This window comes from Bos grunniens, chromosome 8, assembly GCF_055505025.1.
Source record: "Bos grunniens cultivar Pamir isolate PY7600 chromosome 8, Bosgru_T2T1.0, whole genome shotgun sequence".
Classification (NCBI taxonomy): Eukaryota; Metazoa; Chordata; class Mammalia; order Artiodactyla; family Bovidae; genus Bos; species Bos grunniens.
This window is the reverse complement of record NC_141172.1, coordinates 95,605,688-95,626,737: the sequence shown is the minus strand read 5'-3', so window position 1 is coordinate 95,626,737 and position 21,050 is coordinate 95,605,688. Positions and strand designations below refer to the sequence as shown.

Here is a 21,050-nt window from a genome sequence, read left to right as displayed (position 1 = left end):
AACTATGGATATGAATGTCTCTAATTTTGGGGGGAAAAACCTCAGGGGAAAAGAATCTCATTATGTGGAAGCTAAGAGTAGTTAACTTGATGGCAGGATGTTCTTCGAAATAGTTCGCTAGCAGCAAATACAGTGGTTATTTTCAGAAATTAAACTGCTTTGGAGATCGAGTTTCTTTCTCCATGAAACCAAGCTCTGGATTCAGAGCCATACACCCAACGGCACTCAGCCATACTCTTGAGTTCCAGATAAAACTCAAGGACATTTTAGCTGCACCACGTTCAAGGTGAGATGACTCTGGACAATGGTGAAGGTCATGGACATAGTCAAACAAGACAATACACACAAAATTGCTTTGAAGTCCTTCAAGAATCAGCAGTGTTTTATCTTGTTCCTTGTTTCCTCACAGAAAGGCAGCCCATGGCAGTATGACCAGAAGTTCAGTCATGCCTGGCACATTGTCAGATACATAGTAGTTACACAGTTAATGCTTGGTGAATAAACTGCCCAATGAAGGCACACATCAATTAAACAGAATAAACGCTCCAAGGGAACTGGAAGAGGCTGGGAAAAGTTTGCAGTAATTTTCCCCCTAGGTCGAAGTGATTCCCAAAGATGGGGCATTCAGACTTTAGTCAATGGTGGCATTTCAACCTGGCCACTTCTCAAAGGAACCACTGACCAAGGGAAAGGGGTTGAAAGTGAGAAGCTGGGATTTTCTTTCTTTCAAGGAGGAGACAAAATGTTCCAAGAAGGGATGAGTGGGTGCAGCTTCTTTTAAATGGTGGTGAAATGCTATATCAGGTCATAAACCTGTGGTAGAGTTTAGTGACTGTGTTTAAATGGATGATTCTCATTGCCTTATGAGATCCGGAAAAGCCATAAAAATTCATGGCCTACTTGTGGCTGAGCTCTAATAAAGGAATAATCGGTGCTTTAAGCGAGGGGTAATGGGAGGTACAGTGGGAGATTTACTCGAGCAGTGAGGGCTGCAGAGACAGCGTAGGTTTCTCATGCCAATTACCCTCCAGACAACAGTGCAGGACTTCCCTGATGTGCGCGTGTAATCCTGTTCTCTTAAGTGACAAGATGGGTCCTTAGTTCTTCCTTCTCCTGCACTTTCAGGAATCAAGCCTTAGAGTTCTACTCAGGGCTCCTGTCATCAAACTCAATAAATTATCTGCAGTGAGGTTCCCATCAGAGATCACCTGGTATGGTGGAAAGAACTTGGAATTTAAATTAGGAAAAACTTTAGTTTTAAACCTAGCTCTGTGAATTCCTACGTTACTTTCTTATTGACTCTAATTATTCTTTCTCAATCATTCATTCCTGTCCACTGCCATGGGACTTGGGTGTCTCTCTCTGGGAGAAATCCTCACTTATCCTCTTGACTACAAGCTTGGCCATGTGACTTGCTTTGGCCAAGGGCTTGTGTGTTGAAGTAATGGATGTCACAACTGAAGAGCTTCAAGAGCCTTTGGGAGGTGGGCCACTGTTCTTTTATCTCTCTCATGAGAATAAAAGTGAAAATGTGAGTCACTCAGTTGTGTCCCGGAGAAGGCACCCCACTCCAGTACTTTTGCCTGGAGGATCCCATGGACGGAGGAGCCTGGTAGGCTGCAGTCCATGGGGTTGCTAAGAGTCGGACAGGACTGAGCGACTTCACTTTCACTTTCCACTTTCATGCATTGGAGAAGGAAATGGCAACCCACTCCAGTGTTCTTGCCTGGAGAATCCCAGGGATGGGGGAGCCTGGTGGGCTGCCGTCTATGGCGTCGCACAGAGTTGGACATGACTGAAGCGACTTAGCAGCAGCAGCAGTTGTGTCCACTCTGTGTGATCCCACGGACTGTAGCCCACCAGGCTCCTCTGTCCATGGAATTCTCCAGGCAAGAATACTGGAGTGGGTTGTCATTCTCTTCTCCAGGGGATCTTCCCCACCCGGGGATCGAACCCAAGTCTCCCACATTGCAGGCAGATTCTTTACCATCTGAGCCATGAGGGAAGCCCTCATGAGAATAATATATCCCAAATCAGGACTATTTTTCAGCCTGGGTTCTGGAATATAGAAGACACTCAGGGCAGAGTCAAAGCTGCTTTCAGATATGCACTAGGAGTATAAAATGACTGTGACTACAGGCTTGTTGCTCCAAGAGAGTGAGGCACTGGGGGTGTTTGTTACCTCAGTGTAACAGTACAGTGAAACCTGACTGACACACACAGTGATTTAGGAAAAATCTCTTAACCTGACTGAGCTCCGTTTTCCCTCAAATGTTGACAATACACCCACTCCTATGTTTGTGTGTGTGTGTGTGCGCTTAGCTGCTCACTTGTGTCTGACTCTGAGACCCTAGAACAGTTGCTTCACTAATTGTGGTTTTAGTTATTCAGATTTTTCTACTCAGTCAGAGAAATACGAGAGACTAAGGCATTTTCCCAACATGTGCACTTCCAGTTAGCTATATGTGAATGACCTGTTGCTGTGGAATCCCTGGGCCAACGTGGCAATCAGTGGCAAATTGGACATTTATGACACTCTTCTTCCAGGACCAGGGCGAAAGAGTGTCTCAGATCTTTTCATCACAGCCTTCACAAGCTGTGAAAGAAATAGCAGCAGGTTCACTTTCACCCCATTACACACCCAGTCAATGGAACGCTGCCTTTTCCTTACCTGGGGTGACAGGCAGGCAGGTGAAAGCTGGCTCCTATGGCCTTTTGCATATGGGAACACTGCTACGAAGACCAGGGGACTGTGCTCATGGCAATCACAGTAACAGCCCCTTGCCCAGGCCCACCTATTCATGGTTCACAAGGTTCCTGCGGTGTTCATTCTGATTTTCATAACAGTTTTATGAGCTTTTCGTTCCCTCAGTCATTCATTCAACTGAATGCCAGCTACACTGTTTCGGCCTTCGTGGAAGTAGGTGTTAGTGTGTTAGTGACAGTTTATGACTAGTTAATGCATTGATTCAGCATTCTCCTCCATCTACTGTGTGTTGGGCACTGCAAAGTCAACGAAGATACTCAAGTGAAAAGGCATGGTCCCAGCCCTCAAGGAACTCACAGTTGCAAAGACGATACAGACATGGAAACCACCATGTCTGAAAGGCTGTAGCATAAGTGTGGCCACAGAGTTCAAACCAAGAGCATCAGGGCACAAAGGAGAGAAAATCCACCTACAGAACCAGGGACGTCAGGCCACAGGAGGGGACCTACGGCTGGGTTCTAAGAGGACTGGAAGCTTACCAAGTGGATGAAAGTGGAACAGAGAAGCAACCAATGGAAACAACTTAGAGATTAGGAAGAGTTCTGTGTATGGCTAGAGCAGAGGGTCAGTCGGGGCCATAGGGAGGGATATTAATAGAATTCAATAGGTACGAAAAAGTGGTTGAAAAGAACCTTGAGGTGCAAAGGAAGGAGTTTTTCTTTACTCTGTAGGCAACAGTGAGATTTCATATAAAATATTTTAAATAGAAGATTATCCTGGTCACATTTAAAAAAAGATTTCACTCCAGCAACAATATAGTCTATTGGAAATAAGTCAGACTAGAGTAGAGGACACCAGTTAGGAGGTTAATTCCAGAGTTCTGAACTCTGTGCTCACTCCAAATTCTTACGTGTGCCATTTCTGCCGAGGACTAGTACTCCCAGGGAGATGTCACCCTTATTTCCTGCCATCTCTTCCCTTCTTTTGGGGAAAACAAACATTTAACAAATGACCCACTCAGTTAGTTATAATCATTTATCAGAGGGACAATCATTTTCCAGATACCTCACACACTGTCTATGGATGGTGATCCCAAGGTCAGGATCACCTGGATAACCAGTCAGGGTTTGATGATCAATGGTACACATTTGCACTGAGCACCAAAAACAGGGATTTTTTAAAAAATATGTAGACACATTTTAAAAATATCTTGGAAAATAAGAACTTTGCTGGATTTGGCTACACTTAGTTTATAATTCGGCCTTTTATATAGTTCATGATGTTCTCACAGCAAGTATACTGTGGTGGTTTGCCATTCCCTCCTCCAGCAGATCAATTCCCAAGAAGGGGAGTTCCAAAGAATGTTCTAACCATCAGACAATTGCACTAATCTCCCATGCTAGTAAGGTCAGGCCTAAAACCTTGCATGCTAGGCTTCAGCATTATGTGAACCAAGAACTTCCAGATGTCCAAGTTCAGTTTAGAAAAGGAAGAGGAACTAGAGATCAGATTACCAACATTCACTAGATTATAGAGAAAGCAAGGGAATTTCAGAAAAACCTCTATCTCTGTTTCATCGACCAAGTTAAAGACTTTGATTGTGTGGACCATGACAAACTGTGGAAAGCTCTTAGAGAGACAGGAACACCAGACCATCTTACCTGTCTCCTGAGAAACCTGTATGCGGGTCAAGAAGCAATAGTCAGAACCCTGTATGGAACAACTGATTGGTTGAAGATCGAGAAAGGAGTACAGGACAGTGCTGTCTGCTGTCACCCTGCTTGTTTAACCTATATGCTGAGCACATTATGAGGTGCCGGGTTGGATGAGTTATAAGCCGAAATCAAGATAGGCAGGCAAAACATCAACAGTCTCAAATATGCAGATGATACCACTCTAATGGCAGAAACCGAAGAGGAAATAGAGAGCCTCTTGATGAGGGTAAAGGAGGAGAGTGAAAGAGCCGGCTTAAGACTAACTATAAAAGAACTAAGATCATGGCATACGGTGCCATTACTGAATGGCAAATAGCAGAGGAAAAGGTGGAAGTAGTGACAGATTCTCTCTTCTTGGGCTCCAAAATCACTGCAGATGGTGACTGCAGCATGAAATCAGAAGACGACTGCTTCTTGGCAGGAAAGTGATGACAAACCTAGACAGTGTGCTGAAAAGCAGAGACATCAATCTGCTGACAAAGGTCCGTATAGCCAAGGCTATGGTTTCCCAGTGGTCAGGTACGGTTGTGAGAGCTGGCCATAAGAAGGCAGAATGCCAAAGAATTGATGCTTTTGAACTGTGGTGCTGGAGAAAGCTCATGAATGTCTTCTGGACAGCAAGGAGATCATACCAGTCAATTTTAAGGAAGATCAACCCTGAATATTCACTGAAGGACTGATGCTGAAGCTCTAGTATTTCGGTCATCTGAGGCAAGCAGATGACTCATTGGAAAAGTCCCTAATGCTGGGAAAGACTGAGGGAAGAAGGGGAAGAGGGCGACAGAGGATGAGATGGCTACATGGCATCACTGATGCAATGAACATGAACTTGGGCAAACTCCGAGAGATGGTGAGGAACAGGGAGGCTTGGCATGCTGCAGTCCGTGGGGTCGCAAAGAGTCAGACACACTGGGCGACTGAACAAGACCAATTTCATAATTTACATTTGCTTTTCATTGCGTATAATTTGGGGAATAGTGGTAGGGGTGGAGGTGGGACACATATTTTTAGCACATAAGTCTTCTAAAGCAGCAGTCTCCAACATTTTTGGCACCAGAGACTGGTTTCATGGAAGACAATTTTTCCATGGACTAGGGTTGGGGGGATGGTTTCAGGATGACTCAAGCATTACATTATGTACTTTATTTCTATTATTAAATTGATATATAATGAAATAATTATACAAATCATCACAGTGCAAAATCAGTGGGAGCCGTGCACTTGTCTTCCCACAAGTAGATGGTCCTATCTGGGGGAGAACAATGGAGAATTGTGAATACTGATGAAGCTTTGCTTGCTGGCCCACCATTCCCCTCCTCTGTGCAGCCTGGTACTCGTCTATGGCCTAGGGGTTGGGGACCCCTGTTATAAAGGACTCAGTCTAGCCTTGGTTATGCCCTCTTTTCTCTGGTTGCACTGCAGGTGACCATAGCCACGTCCTTCCTTGGAACTTCTCTATAGAGAAGTTTTTAGACAGCAGCCAGAAAGAGAACTGCAACGAACTGGATTCATCATTCACAGAGATGTCAAGGACAGCACCTCCACTCTTACTAAGGCTGCACAAGGAGACATGGTTGGCAACTCTTACTGCCTAATTCAGGTCTGAACCTCATGTAAGTTTATTTGGGCAACAGAATTGGAAACAGAGCATTTCAGATTCTGCTTACTCAACAGCAGTATTCAATTGAGATCTTCTGTACTGTCAGGGCTTGAAAGTCTTGCGGATTACTATAGGGCAGGTTTCCAACACTCTTCCAAGGGTTCTGCTTCAAAGGCCCATCTATTTCAAGGAAGGCCAGCTCCATAGAGAGAGGCTGAGGAATGAGCTGACATGTTAACAATATAAGTCACTATGTACTCAGTCACTCAATTCTGTCTGACTCTTTGTGACCCCACGGACTGTAGCCTGTCAGGCTCCTCTGTCCATGGAATTCTCCATTCTCCAGGCAAGAATACTCAAGTGTGAGCCATTCTGTTCTCCAGGAGATCTTCCCGACCCAGGGATTGGACCCCAGTCCCCTGCATTGCAGGCAGATTCTCTGCCATCTGAGCCACCAGGTAAGATCAATAAGTCACTGCTGTTCCCCATATGGTTTCCAAACACTGCACAATCGAGTACCACTGCACTCTACTAGAGAACAGAAATATGAAAGGTCTACTCAGGGTATCTAGGTCAGAGCAGTTCAACATCACACGTCAAACTTTCTCTGCTAATTCAGTCTATAGTCTTTGGTCATAAGTTACAAGGTTTTCCACAGAGTTCCCTATGATCATAAAGCTATGTATTGAGTACTTATTATATGCTAGGCATATGCTAGGAGTTTTACCTGCATTCTCTGATTTACTCTCTATATCTAGGGGACATAAACTACTATTATTATCCCTCCTTAGCAGATAAGGAAACTGAGACACAATGATCTTTAGTAACTAGGCCAAAGTCAGAACCAGTAAGTTTCAGAGCCCAGGTTGGAATTTAGGAAGCCTAACTCTAGAGTCGACCTTCCTAACCATTTGCTAATCTACTTCTTCTCTGCCTAGGAGTTTAACTTGATCTCTTATTCCAATTTACAAGCATTTGTTAACTTTAATTTGTAGGTGAGAAAATGGAAGTGAGAGAGGTTAAGTGACTTGCCTCAGGTCACACCCACTGGTGGTGGCAGAGCTAGAACACCATACAAATAACTACCTTCAAGATTTCTTAATTTGACATCATTTTAACCTGAACTAGGTTTTAGATTATTTTATCCCACTAAGGGAAACCACAAAGGGAGGTGGGGGTGGGGTGGCATTTACTGAGCTCTTCCTAAGCATCAAGTCATCTCCTAGGCCTTTTATATCCAACATTTATTCATTCAAGCAACAACCTTGTGAAGCTGGCGTTATTGCTTCCTTTTTTCAAATAAAACAGAAGCTTTAGGAGGGCGGGGAAACCTACTTGAATTCATCCAGAAAGCATGTGATGCAACTGGGGCTCCAGACCCCATCTGTGTGAATGTGACGCCCAGGCTCCTCTAACCAAGAATTTAATAGTAGGTTCACCCCTAGATAGCATATTCAAAAGCAGAGACATTACTTTGCCAACAAAGGTCCGTCTTGTCAAGGCTATGGTTTTTCCAGTAGTCATGTATGGATGTGAGAGTTGGACTGTGAAGAAAGCTGAGCGCCGAAGAATTGATGCTTTTGAACTGTGGTGTTGGAGAAGACTTGAGAGTCCCTTGGACTGCAAGGAGATCCAACCAGTCCATTCTAAAGGAGATCAGTCCTGGGTGTTCTTTGGAAGGAATGATGCTAAAGCTGAAACTCCAGTACTTTGGCCACCTCATGTGAAGAGTTGACTCATTGGAAAAGACTCTGATGCTGGGAGGGATTGAGGGCAGGAGGAGAAGGGGATGACAGAGGATGAGATGGCTGGATAGCATCACTGACTTGATGCACATGAGTTTGAGTGAACTCTGGGAGTTGGTGATGGACAGGAAGGCCTGGCGTGCTGTGATTCATGGGGTCCCAAAGAGTCAGACACTAATGAGTGACTGAACTGAACTGAACACCCCTTGTAGATGTGGGTTTTATTCTGTACCCACTTTAACAAAAGGATGAAGGAGAGAAATGGGACTTAAATCAACACAAGCAATCTTGTGACATCATCCCCTCACAAGATCCTGGCTACCATGCCTGAAACTGAATTTGTAAGGAGTTTTCCTGAGTCCCTGGGTCAAATGGCCTCTGATGTTCTGCCAACATTCCTCTCCTTGATTCTATGCCCTGACTCTTCTTACTTGGACCCTGCAATGAGATACCTCACAATTATTCACAGGTTACCTACCAGAGAAAACATCCTCTAGACCTTGGCTTGAAATTACTAGGTGAGTCAAGTCATATTTTTGGTACAATGAATGTGTTATTTCCCAAGTATTGGGGGTTTAACACAGCAACAGAAGCCTCTCACCAGAGAGCTTTCCCCCTTAACTTTGAAATATGTGTGTACAGCAGAGAAATATTTCTGGTTTTGATGCCCTTACACAAATTGTCAACACACTGTATCTTTTTCTCACAGCTCTTTGATGTACTTGAAGGGGTTTTCTTCCTTGAACAAGAAGCCACAACTCCAAATGTGTTTAAGACAGAAGCCCCTAAACATTTGAAGTTCAGTTCAGAATTCCTAAGCAGAAACTTGGCAAGAAGTCTTAACTTAAATTGGGAAAAACGAGAAAAAAAAAAAACAAAAAACCAATACCCTTCTCCCATCCACGAAGTATCAAATGTATACTTCTCAATAGAAAACAGACTTTTCACATCCATGTCATGCTGGTCTATCATTTATTCCCTTCATTTTCCCCACAAGACTTCTGGCTCATTTTAAAAGCATGGTAACGACCATTTGGATGTATTGCTTTCATCTCAAATTCAACAAGCCCAAGTCTTAACTTCTAATCTTTAATCCACTTGGTGTCCCTTGCTTTCTTCTTCATTTCTGCCAACAACCCCTGTCATCTAGACTTAAAATCTAGACATTGATTCCCTCAAGGACTGGAAGAATCCTTTAATTATCTTTGTATGTTCACTACTCAGGTAGTGCTGGTGCATAGAAGATGCTCAATAAATATTCATTCAATAGATTTTCCCTTCTCCTTCTCCCTTTCCCTCTATGTCACTCATGCATCTTATCTCTTCAAAGCCCTTGACTTGACACTTGTATTTTCCAACATGAGTATCTAACAGCCAAATAGGTCAAACATGACTTTTTGACTAGAGTGCAGCCTGTTTAAGATTTTTATGGAAACCCCCACCCTGAAACCAACACATAAAATTGGTCAGAAATAGAAACTAAGAGGCCAGTGGTTTCAAATAATTACAGTTCTGAGTGCAGATCAGGGTCATTCTAAAAGAAGTAGACCTGTTATAATTGCAATTGAATCTAAGAACAATTTTAATCTTACATATTAAATTACTATACAAGATCAAGATAAAGTTTAATCGATCATTTCCAAGGATTTCTTACTGAACAATAAGAATGCACCATATCATTAACCCAAAATTCTTAAGAGTGGAATCTACAAAGCCCCTTTAAGTACATAACATGCCTTGCACATGGCAACTACTTATGAAAGTTTCTGTGTATCCTTGAATCTCACTCAAGTTATGGGCCCAATCTGAACACCAGCCACTAGCCTTCTTTTGAACTAAAATGTATTATTGATAACGAGTAGGCTTCATTCAACTCTGTTTCTGATTATGAGGTTCTCTATATAAAGCACATACCTTTACTTTTTTTTCCTCCAGTTATTTATCCCTTGACATTCTTTTAATGCATACCGTGAATCCTATGACTACTTCTGTAGTTCATATTTTCCTGCTCCATCAGATAAGAGGTTCTTAAGCTGAGGTCTGTGATGCAGAAGAGAGACTGTGGAAGTAGAGGTGAGGGCTCAGAAGCAAGAAGGCAGTGTTGATTTCATAATGGTTTGAGTCTAGAGAAATCTAAGACATGCTGATGAGAATAAGCAGATGCTGGAGGTAAGACACTGCAGGGTTTGCTGTGCACCAGGAGTAGCTGTAGACACTGTGGGAAAAGCCCTCCCAACCTTGCATTCTGATAGGGCCAACTAATGGCTACCAAACAAATCAATACATACTGGGTCAGGTGATCATGAATGCTATGGAGACAAAAGACAGAAAGAATGGGGAGTTTTATAAATTGCCATTTTTTAAAAGGTGGTCAGAGAAGTTCTGACTTTCCCTGAGCAAACATCAGATGGAAGTGAAAGCAGGGATGTGCTTTTATCTGGGGAAGATCTTGGACGGAGGGGAAGCATCTGAAGCAAAGGCCCTAAGGAAGGAAGAGGCTTGGACCAGCTCCATCAGCAGGAAGCAAGGCGACCGGTGCGGTTGGAGCGGAAGGTGGGAAAGACCATGTGTAGCCTTGTGCTGGTGACAGGGCTCATACGTTCCCTCTGAGTGACTGTCCATTGAAAAACACCATCTCTCATGGGGGCCCAGTGCGTAACAGCTGCAAACAACAACCTTCTCAGTACTGTACGCAGCCTATTGCCCATACAGGTTGCCCTAAGGGACCTTGAAGATAGATAGATAATGTCCGGTGGACATTCATGACAGGCATGCTGTCTCCAATCCAGGCTCCAGACAGGTATGTGTGGCAATTTGGGAAAGCCCCAGGACACAGTGGTCAGGGTTCACATTGGACAAGTCATTAGGCCCATCCATACCAAGCTGTAGAACAAGGAGCATGTGACTGAGGCCCTCCACAGGGCCAAGGTCAAGTTCCCTGGCCACTAGAAGAGCCACATCTCCAAGACGTGGGGATTCATTAAGTTTAAAGTGGATGAACTTGAAAACATGATTAGCAAAGCAGCTCATCTTGGATGGGCTGTGGGATCAAATACATCCCTAATCGTGGCCCTCTGGACAAACGCTGGCCCCGGAACTCACAAGCGCCTTGGTGCTGTCCCCACCTAACTCATGCCCACCAGTAAATCCTACTTTCCTGTCCAAAAAAAATTTAAAAAAAATCTTTCCCTGATCGCATTCCACCAGAATAAATTGATTGTTCACCATGTTCCAAGCATTCTGATAAGCTCTGGGAACATACACATTAATAAGATCCAGTCCCTCTATAACAAGGAAACATATATTTAGACAAATAAGTCTAACACAAGGTAGAAAGCAAGTTAAGTGTTGTTAAGAGAGATGGCTGGCCTGCAGGAGAGCTGAGATCCCTCTCAGCTTCAGGGAGGAGGCAGTCAGGTTTGGTTCACAGAGGTAGTTCCCATACGTTCCCATACAATGGGCCATGAAGGATGTTGAATTTGAATACAGGGGTTACTTAGGTACAGAACTTCCTAAGAAAACAAGTCAAGGGATGGAGGTGAAAATATGCCTGATATTTTCAGACAACTATGAGAATTGACTAAGATGGGAAATGCTTGAAGGTGAGTAATTGGAAATGGGTTTGGACAAGAAGTTTGAAAGTAGATGTTCAAGGTACATAGATGCAAGACAGAGATTTAGTGAACCCTTATTAGCTCTGGGGTATAATATGCCTTCTACATCCTTTCCAGATATGCTTGCTTACGTCTCTATAGGAAAGATTTCACAAGTACATGCAGTGAACGTATAGGAATTAAACTGAACTCTCCTTTTGCAATTTGGTGAAATTTTTTAAGTTATATTCTGTATTAGAGACGATTTATTATAAGGAGTCCCTTACCCCACAGCACTGCACTGATGAGGAGTGTGAGTCCTAAAGGTTTAATAAGCAATGAAAGGTCACACTATTAATAACTGATGAATCAGGAATCGGACTAACGTCCTGTTGTTTTCCTGCTACATTTTCTCTGCTCAGCTCTACCAGGTCTTTCCATTACTGTACAAAGCAAGGTGTGAGTAACACACATTTAGTGCTTCAAATCCAGATCCTGAGCTGTCTTATTGCAACACACATATGATATTAACGACTCATCTGCTATTCCCCGCCCCCCATCTGGGTGCAATCTACCTCCTCAAAACTCCTTCACACTGTCAGTGGTGACTGAGCTGTACAGCTGTAGGCAAGGCCTTCCAAATACTCCACTGTGGCATCTTCCACCCCTGCTAACTTCTCCAAGAACAGAAAAAAATCGAATTCCCTTTCCCAAGAGACATTTGCCACCACCACGCCATGAAGAAGTTTTGCTTCCACTTATTTGCTGGATATTCCTTACGAGAAGATCTTGACTTGTTCTTTTTCAATAACTGAGCTTAACAACCAGATTAACATGCTTTTGGATTTTTCAAATTTTTTCTAATGAAAAGCAGAGTTGACAGAAAGCAAGAGAGAATGAGCCAACTTAGCCACAAAAGTAAATTTTAGCTCTTCGCTTGTACCTTAGAGCAGTGCTGCCCAACCTCTTTGGCACCAGGGACCAGTTTCATGGAAGACAGACTGGGATGGAGGTGGGGTCAGGGAGAGAGTATATTCAGGATAATTCAATTACATTACATTTATTGAGCACTTTATTTCTATTACTACTACCTCAGCTTCACCTCAGATTATCAGCCATTAGATTCTGGAGGTTTGGGACCCCTGCCTTAAAGAAGGACTAGAAAATTTGGGAAAAGGCCTTCTAAAGATGTTTCATCTGAATCCTGAAAATAAAAAAAAACTAGCCTCAAGACTCAACCTAATTCCTATTTCAGGAAACCTTCTGTGAACAAAGCCATTCCTCAAATCTGTGCTCCCGTGACATGCCACACATACCTTTAGGATGATGGCGCAGAATGTACCGCGCTGTGACAATTGCTCTCCACATCTCTTCTTTCCCACCAGGTTCACAGCACCTATCACAGTGGAGAAGAAAGAAGGAAGGCATCAAAGATGGGAGGAAGGAAGGAAATGTTTGATGCACATGTTTTCCAAACTAACTCAAGACACATGATCTGGCAAAGAATGTCTTGGCTGCTAATTGGCTAAGAGTAATTTGAAGAGAAATAGCTTGGGTTGTTAATACTAGGATTCCATGCACACTGCTGGTTTGTGATGACACCAGAAAAGAATGTTCTAATTTGAGACTGAAAAATCTATGATGCTCATTTACTCTGCACACATGACATCTCAAACCTGGACAGCCGAAAATCAACATTTCACGGATCTGTGGCTATTTTTATGAAAGCTTATACAGGCTCATTTTGGTCTAGATACATTTGTGTTTTATGTACTTGATATATAGATAATTAAATATAGGCCTTACAGTGAAATAAAACATGATGCAATGTAATGTGTAGCAAAAACCATGGTAGGTGGGTACCACGGTACCTGAGGCTCTAACTGTTGGTGGATGACAACACTCTAGTACCTATCCTTCAACCCCTTCATTTCTCTATTGCTTGTTAAGTAAGATGTTGTGCTGTGTCTGTCTTTCTGCATTGCTGTTTTCTTTCCCATATTAACTGCTTGTGATTCCAAAGCTACACAGAGCAACATGGCACAGGCTTCACTGTTAACAGTTTTCATTTTAGAAAAAAATTTTTAAGATAGGATATGACCCATCACCAGGAACCCTGTGGCAGGACCACAAAGCTGATTTATCATTTTCAACTCTTTTGCTGTTCACACCAGCTCTCACCCCAAATACTTATTGAGTCCGGCTTAAGTAACCATAGATTAAATAGAGATAGTGATATCCCCCTAGAGTGGCTGAAATATCTTAAATCTCTTCTGCACCATTACTCTACTGGAAAACTGCTTTGGGCATGTTGATTTTGGCTGGCATCCTTTGTAAGGAATTCAGCAACTGGTCATGTCTAGGGGTGTCTGTACACCTGTGTTTTTGATCTCCAATACACAGGACATTGGAATTAGATTTGTATGTTTGAGAATCATTAATCAGTGATGAGTCTCACCTTGCCAAATGACTTTAAGAAGATTGGTATGAAAAAATTAATATCAGATGTTTGCATTAGGATATTAATTCTCACTAGTATTTTACTAAGACATTGAAAGATTTCTGCAAAAGGAGATATAAACAAGGAATGTCCCAGGGCAGAAGTACACACAATGAAGGCAGCATGGACTACTCAAGGGAACAACAGAATTTAAGCGATTCAGAATCTCAAGCCATGAATATTTTTTTAGCACCCGTTATATGCTGGACCATGTACATATATAAAGTCATAGTCATATGTATAAATGTAGGGTATAATTATGAGTTCTTTTTGGTTGTTGTTGTTCAGTCACCCAGCTGTGTCTGACTCTTCATGACCCCATGGACTGCAGCACGCCAGGCCTCCGTGTCCCTCACCATCTCCTGGAGTCTGCCCAACTTCATATCCATGGCATTGATGATGCCATCCAGCCATTTCATTCTCTGAAAACCTCTTCTCTTTCTGCCTTCAATCTTTCCTAATCTTTCCTCTGGGAGACTCAAAGGAATGCTTGAGCACCTCTGTGAAGAGACTGACTGGGGCTGAGCCACAGCTTGCAGAAAACTTTTGGGTGGGGCCAGAAGAATCAGGAACCTTTCACACTGAGTTTGTTTACCACAGTCATTTGTCTTTTTTGCAAAGTTTTAACTTTCACATGAAGTCATACTTATTATATTGAAGTATGGAATTATCCATACCTACGTTAAATGTCATCCCTCGGGTCTGTTAGAGTATTCTAATATCTAATTTTTGATCTAAGACAAGTTATTTATGATTCCTTCCAGCTCCATATCACCTGCCACTTTAACAAATAAATCTTCACCTATCTCAATGAAAAGATGTTGGCCCCGAGCCAGATCAAGGACCTGCGGGTTCACCTTTTCTCCAGGGATCTCCCTTCTGACAGACACCGCAGCACTCTGCCAATTACACAGCCATCAAAATGAAAGCCATCAAGCTGTTTCCATCTTCACTTTAAGGTTTTACAAAGCACCCAGTTCGAATATCCTACTCGAGACTACAGGATTTTATAAATGGCTAAAATTTGATCCACAAAATGAAATGAAGATGTGAGGGCATAATCTGTTCTTAGGGATTATGGCTAATTCCCAGGGATTGCAGCAACTTTTACAATTGATCAATTTTTTTTTTCACTTAATCTATTTAAAAATCAGAACCCACTGCTGGGCATACACACTGAGGAAACCAGAAGGGAAAGAGACACGTGTACCCCAATGTTCATCGCAGCACTGTTTATAATAGCCAGGACATGGAAGCAACCTAGATATCCATCAGCAGATGAATGGATAAGAAAGCTGTGGTACATATACACAATGGAGTATTACTCAGCCATTAAAAAGAATTCATTTGAATCAGTTCTAATGAGGTGGATGAAACTGGAGCCTATTATACAGAGTGAAGTAAGCCAGAAGGAAAAACACCAATACAGTATACTAACGCATATATATGGAATTTAGAAAGATGATAACAATAACCCTGTGTACGAGACAGCAAAAGAGACACTGATGTATGAAACAGTCTTATGGACTCTGTGGGAGAGGGAGAGGGTGGGAAGATTTGGGAGAATGGCATTGAAACATGTAAAATATCATGTATGAAACGAGATGCCAGTCCAGGTCCAATGCATGATACTAGATGCTTGGGGCTAGTGCACTGGGACGACCCAGAGGGATGGTATGGGGAGGGAGGAGGGAGGAGGGTTCAGGATGGGGAGCACATGTATACCTGTGATGGATTCATTTTGATATTTGGCAAAACTAATACAATTATATAAAGTTTAAAAATAAAATAAAATTAAAAAAAAAAAAAAACAAGGAAAAAAAAAAATAAAAATCAGAACCATTGCCAAGTTTTCTAAAGCTTTTGGAAATCAATACTGGCTTGGTCACCCAGTACCTCCCAAGTCCCCGCACACTACAAACACAGCCGAAAGCATCTCAACCATCTCCTCTGTGGCTCTGCCCAGCTCAGCATCAGGCAGGCGGGCAATTTCACCTGGGCAAAGGGCTCCATTTCCTTTACCGAAAGGTAATACTCCTTGGGAATCACTTTATCTTGATTGGGCTTCCAGATCCTTCCCTTAATGTTTGTTCTTCTCTTTCCTGCCTTTTTTGAGTACTGATCTGAGGAGAAGTTAAGAGAGGCATTTAATAATTTATTCAGTCGACAGCTGACACCTTGCTTAAAAAAAAATACATGACACCAAATATAATGTACCTAAAAAACAAAGGTGCTTCAACTCACGGAGCCTAAAACAGCTGATATGAGTGAGAAGATGGAAAGGGTGAACATGTTTCTAGAGAGGCTGCTTTTATTTGCAAGAAATCCCCTCTACAGCTGGTGAGCCTGTCAATACAACAAGAAGGGTAGAGGCCGTCTCTCTCAAGATGATTTGAGGAATAATGGTGAGCAACCAGGTAGTTGATGCAGTGTGAGAAGGCCTGTCGTCCACGCCTCTACCTCCTCCAAGGGATCTGCCCTGTTCATCTGTCAGTTCAGCAGAAGCTCTGTCTGTGACGACCAGAAGCCTGGCGGTAAGTCAATATGTTCCCCTTGAGACAAGGAAAATTCCGCAGGTCAGACTTGCAAGGTGAGTAGGCTACAAAAAGTGCCGAGTGCATACAAATGCTGTAGTAAATTAAGATAATGATATTGGCTGTTTATTGTAGATAAAACCTAAATCTGTAATAGAAGCATCTAGGAGATTTCCAGCGCCCAGTGTATCAACATCAGAAAGAGCAGTTATGATTGTTGTCAAGGAAAAAAAAAATGAAATCCAGGGCCTGACTAACATTTAGAGATATAACGCTTTCATATCCTTCAGTCTTCTTTCCTTTGTGATTTCCACAGGATTTTCATTTCCAGAGATATTATACTACTTGCTTTCAAAGGAATTCAATATTTTCATTCAGAAAAGTAATTTCACAGGAAAGTAACACAGAGTGATGTCCTGGGTATTCATTTTCCGAGCCAATCTTACAAAGTCAATTTGTGCTGCACGGTGCTGGGGTGACATGAAAAGGTGCAGATACTGTGTCTCTGGGTTTCTGGGGTCCTCTTCTTCCCTCCCAGTCCCATCCTGCAGGACACCCCATAAGCATTTGAAAAGAACTGTCTGGCGGTGAAACAAAACAGGCCACCTGACTCCCTTAATAACCTCACCCAGCATCACCCAAAGACATTGATCCTGAGCCCAGGACTCGATTATGGCTTCATCCCCTCTGCCCTGTAGAAAAAGTCGTATCTCCATAACCATCACAATCATCCTGTTTCTTTTCTTCATGTTGTTACAGAAATTAGAGGAGAAGGCAGCCAGCCTAAGGTGAAAGACGAGGAGATGAGTAACTTCCTCGGGTACTTCTGTGCAGATAAAAGCTAATTCTGATAAAACCAAGACTGAAATCCTTCCAGCCCACAGAAAGTCAAGGTCAGACAACATGAACCAATCAAGTTGAAAGCTGCCTGATTTTTTTTTTTTTTTCCAGAAGTGAGTCAGAGACGGACAGAGGGACAGAGGTGGATGGAGGAAGGATGAGGGGGAAGAGGGAAGAAGGAAGGAGAAAAGCCTCCCATCGAGATGAACAGATGGACTGACAGGGTGAACGAGAGGTGGAGATGGACAGGGAAAAAAGGAGCTCCTTTCCCTGTTCCTTATGTACTTCAGGATCAAAAGGCATAGGAAAAAAAAAATCTTCAAGTTTTTCATAGGCCCTGGGGGTGATGGGACCACAAGGTCCAGCTGCCAATGGGTGTTTTTCCTGGGGTTTAGCAAGTCGGCCACGTGCCCTAACCTTGAGGATGCTGTTTATTCCTGGGGGAGAGATAAGCCAGCAGCCCCAGCCCCACCCCCATCAGAGCAGAGTGGGCATTACCAGCGAACAAAGAAAGAGCACTGTACGGCAACAAGCATTTGGTTTTGATTAGAGCATATTCAGAGACTGTGCGAGTTCTATTAAAATAAGCACAAAACCATCTTAAAGGGCTTTTTCTTTTCTTTCTCTTCCCCCCCCTCGGTTTATATTGTTAATCTTTCTTCCTGGACGGCTCCTCACAAATGCCTTTTGTTTTCTTGTGTGATTCTACGTGCCAGGACTCTAAGAAGGCAGGACGGAGGTCCTATTCTGGCATGCTTTCAAGTCTCTTCCATAGGAGATGAAGGCTCGTTGCTGTGCCTTCAAGGGTATAAATTTAGAGGCCGCCAAGCCGTCCGGAGGTAATTCAAATGCTGGTAAATGGTGGAATCCACCCTGGCCCCCTGCTCCTATGAATACCCTGGCACTTACCCCACTCAGAGGAAACGAAACCAATTTGGGAAAGCGAAGACAGAATAAACATGCAATTAAAATGGTCATTCCTCCTGGTTTCTTCCTTTAGTTCTTTTTTTAACACTGCATCCCATTCTATAATCTGATGATGAAATGGGCCTAGCTAATTATAACAACGTACAAAAGATCGCTGTCTTTTTCCCCACAGTGACTAGGCTAGCTTTGAATATTTTTTTTTTTTTGTAGTGGGGGGCGCAGGGGGTGGCGAGGAAGGGGAAGAGAGGTAGGCGAACTTCAAGGGAAGCCGTCATTTTGGAAGAGCCGCTGTTTTTTTTTATATTGTTTCAAGCCCTTTGCCAAGGTGAACATTTCAGAAATGGCACTTCCCTTTCAATTTATCTATCTTCCTCCTTTATCCATAGATAGACAAATAAAAATGAATCTTTCCAGAGGCAGCACTCATGCCACTTCTATATATTCTTCAGATAGCTTATTTTTATTCAGCTTAAAGCATAACCTATCATTTTTATTCAAGATTCCATCCAGCCTCTCTCTCTCTCTCTCTCTCTCCAAGCAAGCCTTCAAGAAGCCCTGCTGCCCTGCTTTGTTCCAGAGACTCTGCTAAAGGCCAAAAGATGGAGATAGCACACCCATCTGGTCTGTTTCACATCTGAAGAGAAGGGCTTGAGAGAGCCCCCTCCAGTGGAAGGAACAGGGTGGTCGGGAATAAGCATCGCAGTCTTCTCTTTGTTTGTTTGTGATTAGCTTCTCGCGCTCATCTCAGGAAGACTCTTAATATCCATGGGGAAATAACACCATGGAACGAAGCTCACCCAGCAAACAGGAGGATTCGTTGCCAGGGCTTTGAAATACTTACACTTAAAGATTCCAATTCGGTGTCAAAAAAAACATAAGCATCTCACTTCTCTCCTCATGCTGGTCTCCCGTTGTTCCCTTTAGCCCTCCCCTCTGCCTAATTCTCAACCGTGTGTGAATTTTATATGTATCAACCTTAAAGCATCTGCTATAAAATAACAGCCAACCTGTATATGAAATAGGAATAGATTCCATGTCAGAGCAAAATTAAGATCTTGATGCCTCCGCGTTTCCATGATATTACTCTCATGCTTGGTGAATAAATACCACAGGAATACCAAACAGCGGTGGAGCAAAAATGAATATTGAAATTTATAAAATGGCCAGTGTCCAAAATCGTAATATTCATGGGGAAGTGTTTTGACATCTGAGATAACCTCCATTTTCCTTCAGAGCTGAGCATGCTTGATTTGGTAGGACGAATTTGAACAAATAACATTATTACAACGCATTTCAAATTGTTCACCTCTTTTTTAACCCCTTCAATTTTTACAATCCCCCTAGTTTTAAATAAGAAAGGGCTGAAAGCACAAAGTTTTAAGTCAAATGACTTGGGGCTGGAATCCTTGCTCTGTCACTCTCTAAGTGTCTAGCTTTGGGTACCTGAATGAATCTTTCCACGCTTCAGCTGGCATCTATAAAGTGGGGAAACCAACAGACCCATTCTCACAGGGTAGTGGTGAAGATTAAATAACAATATATATTATAGATGACATAAAAAGTCATGATAATTATCACAGCTAACATTTATTGCATATTTTAAAATCAGTATCAATCACTGTTTTAAGAGTCTTACACATAATAGCTTGTTAACTATGAGACAGAGTTGTTGGAAAGATTAAACAACTTAATTCATGTAAACGAAGTAACACATTTATGCCTAGCACACAGTTAATGCACTATAAGTGGTGATGACAGTGATACTCATGTAACCCTCAGTCAGTTCAGTCACTCAGTCGTGTCCGACTCTGCAACCCCACGGACTGCAGCATGCAAGGCTTCCCTGTCCATCACCAACTCCCGGAGCTTGCTCAGACTCATGTCCGTCAGGTCAGTTATGCCATCCAACTACTTCATCCTCTGTCGTCCCCTTCCCCTCCTGCCTTCAATCTTTCCCAGCAACAGGGTCTTTTCCAATAAGTCAGTTCTTTGCATCAGGTATCCAAAGTATTGGAGTTTCAACTTCAGCATCAGTCCTTCCCATGAAGATTCAGGACTGACTTCCTTTAGGATTGACTTGTTTGATCTCAGAGCCTTCTAAAAAAGGAATTGTTATTAGGCATATTATACAAGAGGACTTCCCCAGTGGCTCAGACAGTAAAGCATCTGTCTACAATGCGGGAGACCTGGGTTCAATCCCTGGGTTGGGAAGATCCCCTGGAGAAGGAAATGGCAATCCACTCCAGTACTATTGCCTGGAAAATCCCATGGACAGAGGAGCCTGGTAGGCTACAGTCCATGGGGTCACAAAGAGTTGGACGTGACTGAGGACTTCACTTATATTATACAAATAAGGAAACTGAAACCCAGAGTAAATATTTTAGAGTTGGACACAACTGGACGACTGAACAACAAAAACCCAGAATTACAGGTTAGGAAATAATGAAATGATTCAAGCAGACAGTATAGCCCCAAAGCCTATCATTTTAACCACTGTACTACATGTTAAAGCTCTTTATAAAATATAAAATATGACATATATTAATGTCATTGATATATGTGTGTATGTGTGTACACAGACACAAAGCTGATTTCTCATATTACAAAAGGAAATATTCCAGTTAAGTTTCTACCACCCAGGCAGGCCAACCCCACAAGAGTGGAAGTTGTGACTGGTGCCTGGCCTGATTAAAATTCTGAAATCATCATATTTTCTTCTCAGTCTCCTTTCTGCCCATATTTTCTTTTCTGGCTGACAGGGGTTGTTCAGCTGGGCTTTGTGTGGGTTACAAAGTAGCAACAATTACATGAAGGAGTCCAGGAGCAGGTTCACCACACACAAAAAAACAGTTGTCATAAACACTGTGCATCTCAACGCAGTGCTTCCTT

The 21,050-nt window shown here is 42.7% G+C and overlaps 1 protein-coding gene and 1 non-coding gene across 29 annotated transcripts in view; one reads left to right on the top strand and one right to left on the bottom strand.

Annotated features, from left to right (window-relative positions):
- The window catches only part of LOC147367731 (uncharacterized), a 651,563-nt gene that overhangs the window by 219,606 nt on the left and 410,907 nt on the right, over window positions 1-21,050 (bottom strand). For all 28 annotated transcript variants that reach the window (XR_015132010.1, XR_015132012.1, XR_015132013.1 and 25 more), the window contains one exon: window positions 12,677-12,756. Coding sequence is in view for 11 of the 28 variants with exons in the window: in XM_086315804.1 (XP_086171930.1) it covers window positions 12,677-12,756 (80 nt within the window). In the remaining 17 variants the exon portion in view is untranslated. The remainder of the gene's footprint in view (window positions 1-12,676; window positions 12,757-21,050) is intronic.
- Window positions 10,379-10,507, top strand: LOC147367734 (small nucleolar RNA SNORA70). The gene has a single exon (XR_015132201.1). It is a non-coding gene; the product is annotated as a small nucleolar RNA SNORA70 (small nucleolar RNA).